The 10287-nt window shown below is 43.1% G+C and overlaps 1 protein-coding gene across 1 annotated transcript in view; it reads right to left on the bottom strand.

Moving 5' to 3' along the window:
- Positions 1–3619: 3619 nt before the first annotated feature.
- The window catches only part of LOC123519637, a 67628-nt gene continuing 60960 nt past the window's right edge, over positions 3620–10287 (bottom strand). Inside the window, exons 4-6 of the mRNA XM_045281092.1 lie at positions 7440–7573; positions 5740–5968; positions 3620–4396 (exon numbers count right to left, since the gene is read on the bottom strand). Coding sequence (XP_045137027.1) covers positions 4317–4396; positions 5740–5968; positions 7440–7573 — 443 coding nt within the window. The 3' untranslated portion in view covers positions 3620–4316. The remainder of the gene's footprint in view (positions 4397–5739; positions 5969–7439; positions 7574–10287) is intronic.

Raw genomic sequence — 10287 nt, 5'->3', positions numbered from 1 at the left:
ATAAGAAAGAGTCGGCAACACACACTCGCGGCTCAGAATCATATACCTGCAAAATCCTGAACACACGAGGCGGCTTCTCCTGGACAAACCCTCGCCGCCCTTCACACATCTGACGCCAGAGGAAAATTATTAACATATACTAAGAGCGCTTTCCTCCACTTTCGTTGGTAGAGAGAGAGAGAGAGAGAGAGAGAGAGAGAGAGAGAGTCAGTAAAATACCTTGACCCTAGTTCTGATAGACTCTGTAATTGCAACAAGTGAATTCAGGTAGCAAAAAACTGTACACATTTTTGAGGCGTTGCATGAGTTCTATGAGGTACAGGCAAATGAAAGTGAATGGAGAGGCACCTCATTACTGAATCACGCTTGTCTTTCTCCTCCAACCAAAAAACGTGTGGCTCCATCATGTCATTACGGACTCAGCCTGAATGTGTGTGATGTCAAATGGTAACTGAAGGTGAAAGTGTCTGATGGTTGAGAAAGCAGAGGAAAATAGTGTTAATGGTGCGTCAGATTGAGTGACAGTTGGTGGAGAGGATCCTTCGTCTTTATTATCTTACACGTTTCACTTTATGATCAGTATACCGTATGGAGTAAGGTTGTTGCTGGTGTTTGTTCCTCCTTTGAGTTCTTTTTCTGTAAGCGTGGCGTAGGGCAGGTAGTCTAGCTGGATCCTGCTGTGATTGGAGAATAAAACGACTACACTTATCACAAACTGCATTTAGATTACCAACATTTTATAGCCAAAAAAACACATCTTGTAGTCCATTCACAGCAGCCTGGTCAAGAAGCTCCGCCCTCTCCTCTAGTTCCACTCAAGACATCCACCAGTCACATCGAGGGTAAGATTAAAGGGGCGGAGCTTAGGGATAAAAGGATGGGAGGTTATTCAGCCGGTTACTCTGAACCTCCGCCCACTCTTATCCAATTCAAAGACATCCAATCAGAAGTCAGCGAAGTCAGTAAAGAGGCAAAGCTTAGGAATGAAAGAGGTGGAGGTTACTCGCTACGTTACTCTGAAGCTCCGCCTACTGGTTCACAAGTCTGGAAGGTTAAGGAGGTGGAGCTTAGCGATGAAAGGGGAGGAGCTTACCCACCAAGTTACTCTGAATGGACTAAGGGTTCAATGATAACCATAACATCACATCTATACAGTGTCGCCAGTGCAGGAGCTATCTACAAATCCTTTTTTTTTATTGATTTTTTAAAGTTTATTCATATTGTTCAGACTTATCGTGTATATTTATACGTATATCACTATGTATGTTACACGCTGTATTCGTTGTCGAGCCGCACATGTACACATATATACTGAGGTGTGAAGGGTTTTGTACACAGGTGTATGTACTGAGGAGAGAGAGAGAGAGAGAGAGAGAGAGAGAGAGAGAGAGAGAGAGAGAGACATACCGGCAGAGAGACAGACAGAAATCGAGAGAAACCAAGAGAGGAAAGCAGTGGGAGGGAATGAGAGAGAGAGAGAGACAGAGAGAGCGAGAGAATGAGAGAGAGAAAAGGGGAAACAGTGAGAGAGGGGAGAGGAGGCAAACAAATCAAACAGCGGTGGAGGGGAAATGCCACACACGATAATAAAAAAAAAGAGAAGAAAAATTGAATCGGGAAAACAAATACATTAATTTTTCACTTTGTTTTTCATTCTTTATTCCCTTCTGTCCAGTTTTTTCACCCCTGCAAGTTTGATTTAGATGCTGATGTGAGGCAGGGAAGTAGGAGGAGGAGGAGGAAAAGGAGGAGGAGGAGGAAGAGAAAGGGGAGGAAGGGGAATAGAGGAAAACAATATAATGAAAGTACCAACCCTATAGGCCTTCTCTGCCACCCCTTCAGTATTTTTGCTTCACTTACCTGATCAAAACAGATATATTAAAAAGGGCAGCGGTGTCTCTTGGTTTAAAGGGACTTAGGCAGATACTAGGAGAAGGGTGCTCGTGTGCCTGCAGGAAAGAGAGAGAGAGAGAGAGAGAGTGTGTGTGTGTGTGTGTGTGTGTCAGTCATTAGGTATACAAAACATTCATCAAAACACAACAGTAAACAACTTAAGACTAAACGTCATATGATAATAATAATAATACTTAGGTAAGCAGTATTTCCTTTCAATGACTCAGCACTCAGCACTCACCAAGTAGAGCTTAGTAACACCTGGGGGCTGAGTGCTTAGTGTTACCGGCTGCTGCTGAGGTGAATGAGGTGAGTGAAATGGTGAGAATGTTTGGCGATGATGAATCAGTGCTTATCCCGTGATGGATGTGAGTGAGTGAGTGAGTGAGTGAGTGAGTGAGTGAGTGAGTGAGTGAGGGGAAAATGTCATATAAACAATGGTACAAGAATGAAAGAATAGGAAAATGATTTAATGAATGATATAATGGTGAGAAATAATGAAAACTGAAGATATAAGTGTTTTTTTTTTATGGCGAGGAAAACAAAAATATTATTTAAAAATGGTGAGTGACAGGGATTGACAGTGAGAGGGTGACAAAGAGGGTGACAGTGATAGAGATAGTGAGAGTGATAGTGAGAGTGACAGTGACATACCCAGCAGTTACTGTGATTATATACCGTGATGAACGAAACAAATGAGAAGAGAGGAAAAGAGAGAGAGAAAGAGACAGAAAAAAAAAGAATTAACTAGCTGAGTGAAGAAGGTAAAAAAGAAAAGAAAAAAAGGAAAATTGGGGGAAAGGAGAACGTTTGGTAATGTGTGTGAACTCCATTTTCTTCTTCTTTTTCTTTTTTTCTTATGTGAATGATGTGACGAGAATATTTCACGTTCAGAGAGACAAACAAACAAAAAGTAAAAAAGGATGACATGATTATATTTGCCTCATTTACGAAGAATATGTTTGCTTGTGATTATCATTTTTCCTTTTTTTTTCTTTTTTTTTACTGGTTGGCGATGGAGGCTTGTTTGCAGATGATCCGTGTGTTTGCTTGTTTGTTTGTTTATGTGCTCGTTTGTTTGTTGGTAATGTTAGTGTTGGTAGTGGTGGTGGTGGTGGTGTGATGCTTTTAGCTTTTATTGTTGTTATCATTATTATTATTACTATCATCTAACATTAGCATCACTCTCCATCACCATCACCATCACCACCCTCACCATCACCACCACCACCACCACCCTCACCACCCTCACTATCATAACGATCATACAAACGAGGCAGCAAAGTGGGCCACCCGGATAACACTCATCATGCAGGAAAAGATTTTCACCTGATGAATATTTAAACACGAATTTGAAAACTCATGTTACACGATTTAGTTTCAGAGAGCGATACTTGATTTGCTTTTCATTTTTTTCCACATTTCACTATATTTTTCCATCTTGTATTCATTTTTCCGCACTGTAATGAAAAAAAAATACCAGTTGCCTTCGATTTCACCTTGGAATGCCTTGTAATGCCTTTTAATTAACCTCTTGAGTATCATGACACACTTTCATATTCATTCCTCTTACTACGTATTTGGTAATTTTATACAGCTTCAGAAACTTATGTGGGGATAAAAATAGTGAAGACTCTGGTCATTAATCTTCTCACCTCCGTAAACCCTTCCTAATGTAGATAAAATCGTCTAATTATATCCAAAACTCATGGTGAAAATGCGTCCTAGTACTGAAGAGATTAATTGTTTTGCTTTTCATTTTTTACATATTTCACTATATTTTTCCATTTTGTATTTATTTTTCCGAATTTTAATGAAAGAAATACTAGTTGTTTTCGATTTTACCTGGGAATGCCTTGTAATGTCTTGTAATTGATTGTTTTGCTTTTCGTTTTTTACAGATTTCAGAATATTTTTTTTATCCTTGTATTTATTTTCCACATTATAATCCCCCAAAATACAAGTTGTCTTCGAGTTCACCTGGGAATGCCGCCTTGTAGGTCATGCCTTGTAATTAATTGTTTTGCTTTTCGTTTTCTACACATTTCAGTATAATTTCCTTCCTTGTATTAATTTTTCCACACTATATCAAGAAATAAAAAATAAATACTGGTTATCTTAGAGTTCACCTGGGAAAACCTTGCAAGTAATCGAGATCAGGTAAGAAAATTCGCGTAAGGAAATGAATATGACTCATGAGTGAAGGTACAGGAGACTCACGGGACAAGAATGGATGAGTAACGTTACACACCGATCAATATGAACAGTGATGAGTGAGTGATGCGTGAGAGATGTAACAAGTGAGTGGTTGCGTGAATGAGTGACTGGTGACATGACTGACGTGACTGAGATGAGCCGTGACTTGGGGGTTGTCCGCTGACGAGTTGAGGACGTGACTGGCGACTCATCTACTCAGCGGGGACTCAGAGACGCTGAAGGAGACACTGCAGGAGGGAAGACACGGCCACGAGCAGGCAGGTGGAGGCCGCCGTGGGTCTGACACCTGTGGGGGAGCGGTCACTGGTCACAATCAAGGTCATAGTGGAGTCTGGTTAGGTCACGTTAGGTTAGGTTAAAGTTAGGATAGGTTAAATTTGGTTAGGTGAAGTTATGTTAGTTTGAGTTTGGTTAGGTTAAGCTCAGTTAGGTTAGGTCAAGTTTGGTTAGAGTGGGTCACGTTAGGTTGAGTTAGGTTAGGTTAGATTCAAGTTAAAATTTAAAGGATGAACGATAGATTAGTGTGTGTGTGTGTGTGTGTGTGTGTGTGTGTGTGTGTGTGTGTGTGTGTGTGTGTGTGTGCATGCGTGCGTGTATAGTGTGCGTGTAGGAGAGCCGGCAGCATCATGGCGGCTCTGCAATATTCACTTCATAAGTTATTAATGGCGAAAAAAACCTGAGTGGACATGCGTAGACTGCAGATGTAATTCGTGTAATCCCTCTGAACACGAGACCACTTCCCCCCTTCCCCTCATCTCCCCTCACCTCCCCCTTCCCTTACCCTTCTCTCACCCTTCACACCATCCCCTGACCTTCTCTCCCTCCCCTTCCCTCGTTTCCCCTCGCAGACAAACAATCAACATGAAATAACACGGGAAAAAAACTCTTTCGCACACAAACTAAAGCAGCTTACTCCAACCACATAAGGCCGCTTTTTTTCATTATTAATTTCAATCACCAACATGCAAACTCATTTTTTTTTCTAGCCATTATTTCATCAGAGTCTCCACAAAGCCCTGCCGTGTCCATTCCTCCACTCCGGCCAAGCTTATAAAGTGTTTTCAAATGTTTCAGCGCTGCATGTCTCCCCGACCTTCTCTTGTGGGTTGTTTATTATGTTTCTGGGTTTTTACGTGTGTTTTTATATACCTGGGTCTTGTGGACGTTGCTGGGATTTTCGAGGGTGTTATTGAAGTTACTGGGGTTTTCAAGGGTGTTTTAATGTGTCAGGGTTTTATGGAGATTACTGGAGGTTTTCAAAGGTGTTTTAATGGAAGTTAGTGGGATAATCAATAGGGTTTTAGTGCATCACGTCATGTTGAGGTTACTGGGGTTTTCAAAGATGTTTTGTTGGAAGCTACCAGGGTTTTCAAGGGTGTTTTGATGTAAATGTGGTCTTGTGAAAGTTACTACAGTTTTTTTCAAAGCTGTTCTTATGCTTTCCAGTGACAATTTAACACCAATTTCCCGCCGTTAGGAGAAAAACACCAGTGAAAACCCAAATAATCACATCTGTGGTTTTTAAACAATCCTAGAGAGACAAAAAAGGTAATGAAGACGAGACATACAAACTTAACATACAACCCTCCCCACTGCCTCTCTTCCTCTCACTGTTTCTCTCACGCTTACCTGTAGTGGGTCCGGCGCCCAGTACTGAGGCGTGGTAGGGCGGGCGTGTGGTGAGTACCGCGTGGGCTTCCTGGCGGTAAGAGTGAGGGATCTCCGCTACACAGGTCACGTGTCCCTCACCCTCCCGCAGGAGACTGGACTGTAGGGAGAACCTGAGGCGCAGGGAGGAGGTGGTGAGGCCGTCCTGGTCCTTCTTGTTCTCCGGAGGCTCTAACCAGCTCTCTGAAACCTACGGGAGGAGGCGATAGATAGATAGATAAATTAGATAGATAGATAGATAGATAGATTGGTAGACAGACAGATAGATACTACAACCAGTTCTCGAAAACCTAGGAGAGGAGAAATAGATAGAAAGATAGATAGATTGGTAGACAAATAGATAGATAACTCCAACCAGCTCTCGAAAACCTGGGAGGAGATAGATAGATACACAGAGACGAGAGAAAGAGAGAAGATAGTGTGAGAGAAACACAGAGAGAGAAAGGACACAAGGAACTTCCAGGAACAAAGAATTTTAAGATAACACCGGATCTTTGAGTGACTTAGATACGTAAAGACTCGCGTACCGCCCCAAACTCTCCCTCCCTCAGTCAGTCAGTCAGTCAGGCAGTCAGTCAGTGAGTCAGTAAGCGGTTCCCAGCGAGAGAGTCATGGTACCGCTTCAAACTACTGCATTAGGATTCATGAAGCTTCGGGTGAAAGTTACTTCCGCCACGGCAACTCTTGGTTAGCTGAAGCCACTATGAAAACACTCTCTCGGTCACAGCTCGGTCTCTCAGCTCACCGAATTATCTGCTCCTGCTTCTCTCTCTCTCTCTCTCTCTCTCTCTCTCTCTCTCTCTCTCTCTCTCTCTCTCTCTCTGTTTGCTTTTGTTTCTGGTTCTTTATGTCTTTCTTTCTCTCTCTTTCCTACTTTTTGTCTGTTCTTGTCTCTGTTTTTCTCTGTCTTTTTCTCTTTCTTTTTTTTTCTCCTACTTCTTGTTGTCATCCTATGCTGTTCTAATTTTTCTTCCTGCTTTTCTTCTATATTTTCTTTCTTTCTGTGTGTTTCATTCTATTTCTCCTTCTCTCTACTTTTCACTGTCTTCTTCCTGCTTTTGTGTGTTTTATTTCCCTCCTTCTCCTCCTTGTCATTATCGTCCTTTTCATGTTTCCCTTCTTTTTTCCTCTTCCTCCTCCTTCTCCTCCTTCTCCTCGTTCATGTCCTCGTCCTGGCTATTCTCATCTTTATTATTTTTTCCTTTGGTTTAAAATGAATGAATCAATCAATCTCATATTTTTTCTTCATTATCTTCCTCCTCCTCCTCTTCCTCCTCCTCCTCCTCCTCCTCCTCCTTCCTCCTCCTACTCATTCTCCTCCTACTCCTTCTCCTCCTCTTTCTCCACCTCTTCTTTCTCCACCTCCTGTTCCTCCTTCTCCTCCTCCTGCTTCCTCTCCCATTCATCTCCGTTATCCTATTTCTCTCTGTGTCTTAGTCAGCGCACTCCCCACAAACAGCCTATTAAAAACCACCACATCCACTACTACTTACTATTCCTTCGTTTACCCCCTCCTCTTCGCCCTTATCTTTAATACTTCAGCCACAGTCTCTCTAATACTTGTAAGCGCAGGGCAGTCCATTCAATATAAATAAAGTAATAAGAGTCTGAATATCCGCTTGTGTCTGAAATCCTTAGTAGTCCCTTGATCCTTCACTTACCGGGGCGCCGTTGAGGGTGAAGGCAAGGGTGACGGCGGGTCTTGAGCGTCCAGAAGTGCAGGTAAGGTCCACCCAGTCACTCGGGAGGTATTGCACTCTTACCCCCTTGATGAGTGGCGCTGAGTCAGGAAGGTCTGTGAGGGTAGAGCAGAGAGACGAGATGTAATGGTGGCATAGGTAGTTATCAAGGATAGTATAGGTTAATAGGGAATGTGATTGAGGTCTTGGAGGGGTGGAGGAGATGTAACAAGTAAAGGTAGTTAAATTAGGAAAGGTCTGTGAGTGTAGAGCAGAGAGATGGGATTAATTAAATGGTGGCATAAGTAGATTCAGGGTTAATAGGGAATCTGATTAAGGTCTTGGAGTGGTGTAGATGCAACAAGTGTGGTATAAGTAAAGATAGTTAAGTCATGAAGGTCTGTGAGGATAGAGCAGAGAGGCGGGATGTAATGGTGGCATAGCTACAGTTCTCAGGGCTAATAGGAGATCTGAGAGACGTCTTTGAGTGGTGTAGGAGATATAACAAGGGTAACATAAGGTAAGATAGTTGTTAAGTCAGTGGAACCATGCGCGCTTTTGGGGTCTTCAAGCGCACGGGTTCGAATCTTGTCCACGGTCTGAGTGTAGGTTGGGCTTCCTCACTCGGGGCAATGGTTTCCTAGCGGGTGAGCTTTGAGATAGGAGGCACCCCAAAAAAGTATCCTCTTTAGCCCAGAAATTCCCGTGAAAAGCCCACATGGTATAAATAAAAAAAAAAGTCAGGAAGATCTGTGTGGGAAGAGCAGAGAGACAAGGTGTAATGGTGGTATAGCTAGAGTTTCCAGGCTAGTAGGGGCTCTGATATAGGTCTTTGAGTGGTGTAGGAGAGACGAGGTGTAATGGTGGCATCGCTAGAGTTCTCAGGATCTGATAGACGTCTTTGAGTTGTATAGGGGATGTAACAAGTGTGGCATAAGCACAGGTAAACGCTGAACCAGGAAATTCTGTGAGGTTAGAAAAGATGAATAGATTGTACTGAAAGTTGCATAGACAGAGTTCTCAGGGCTAGCAGAGATTAATAAGGGATCTGACAGGGGTCTTCGAGTTGTATAGATATAAGTAGGGTTGTATAAGTAAAGGTAGGTCTGTTAAAGTAGAGAAGAGAGAAGCAATGTAACGAGGATAATATATGTAAACTCGTGATATCACTAAATTAAGAAGGGATCAGATGGAGGTCTGCAAGTGGTATAGGAGATAAGATAAGAGTGACTTCGACTAGATGCTTTGGCTCAGTAATCAAGATACGACGAGAGATAATGTACATCTTCTCTTCCTTTCCTCTTTTTCCTCCGCGTCCTCCTCTTCATTTTCTCATCCTCCTTGTGTTGTGTATTTACTTTTTCTGTACTCACTTTCCTCCTCCTCCTCCTTCTCCTCCTCCTTCGCCTCCTCCTCCTCCTCCTCCTCCTCCTCCTCCTCCTCCTCCTCCTCCTCCTCCTCCTCCAGCAAGACCACAAAACAACAGGAAGCAAGCAAAAACACACACAACAGGTTAAAATGGCTCACCTCTCCTATCTGTTTCTCCTTTCCAAACCAGCATGACTTTCTTTTCCCTGCCTCCTCTCCCTCAGCCCTCCCTTCCCTCTTTCCTCTTACCTCTGCCTCCCTCCTCCTCTGCCTCCTCCCTCTCACATGTTACTTATGGTGCAGCGTTTTCAATAACAACATATAACTTCCACTTTTTCCTCCTCTGCGGGAAGGAACAACAATCAGGAATTATCTTCGTGACAGGTGTGTGTGTGTGTGTGTGTGTGTGTGTGTGTGTGTGTGTGTGTGTGTGTGTGTGTGTGTGTGTGTGTTGTGTGACTTTCTTCTTCTTCTCTCTCTCTCTCTCATCTCTCTCTCTCTCTCTCTCTCTCTCTCTCTCTCTCTCTCTCTCTCTCTCTCTCTCTCTCTCTCTCTCTCTCTCTCTCTCTCTCTCTCTCTCTCTCTCTCTGATTCTTCTTTTTATCTTTCTCTGTCTATTCTCCTCTTCCTTCTCCTTTTCTTCCCATTTGTCCTCTTCTTCCTCTTGCTCTTCATTCTCTTCCAAGTGTCCTCTTCATCCTCTTTTTTCCTATTCCTTTCCCAAGTGTCTTCTGTCTCTTCCTCTTCCTTCTCTTCCTTCCTTTCTTCCTGTTCTTCCTCTTATCCCCAAGTGTGACCATTCTCTCCCTGCTACTCCTCTTCCTCTTCCTTCTCTTCCTTCCCAACTGTTCTGCTCCTCTTCCTCTTCCTCCTCCTTCCTCAGCTGTCCTCCTCTTCTTGCTTGTCCTCCTTTCATCAGGTGTGACCATCCTCGTCTTCCTACTCCTCTTCCTCCTCCTGCTCCTCTTCTTCATCCTTCCCCAGCTGCGCCTCCTACGTATTCCCCGTCGAGCAGTAAAGGTTCCTGAGAGATGACCGGCAATGGCTGACCTCTGAGTAAAATAAAACGATAAATCTGGTAAACTGCCAATTTCAGTACGTGTTTCAAGGGCGACGCTCTGATGCCGACACTAGACACCACGATACAGACACCTCGACTTGCCTCTGTTACCCCGGTCCCTCCCCCATCTCTCTCTCTCTCTCTCTCTCTCTCTCTCTCTGGGCGACACACTCATGAATAACGTCTGCATTTTCTGTTTTAATTTTTTTTCTTCTATTCATTTTCCGGTTTTTTTTTTTTTGGGGGTTTGATTTGATTGTTTTTCGTGGGGGTGTTTGTGAGTTTGTTAGTTTGTTTGTTTGTATTTACTTTGTCTGTCTCTGTCTCTGTCTCTTTCTTTCTTTCTTTCTTTCTTTCTTTCTTTCTTTCTTTTCTTTCTCTCTCTCTCTCTCTCTCTCTCTC

This window comes from Portunus trituberculatus, chromosome 45 (assembly GCF_017591435.1).
Source record: "Portunus trituberculatus isolate SZX2019 chromosome 45, ASM1759143v1, whole genome shotgun sequence".
NCBI classification, from domain to species: Eukaryota; Metazoa; Arthropoda; class Malacostraca; order Decapoda; family Portunidae; genus Portunus; species Portunus trituberculatus.
This window is presented reverse-complemented; position numbering and strand designations above follow the sequence as displayed.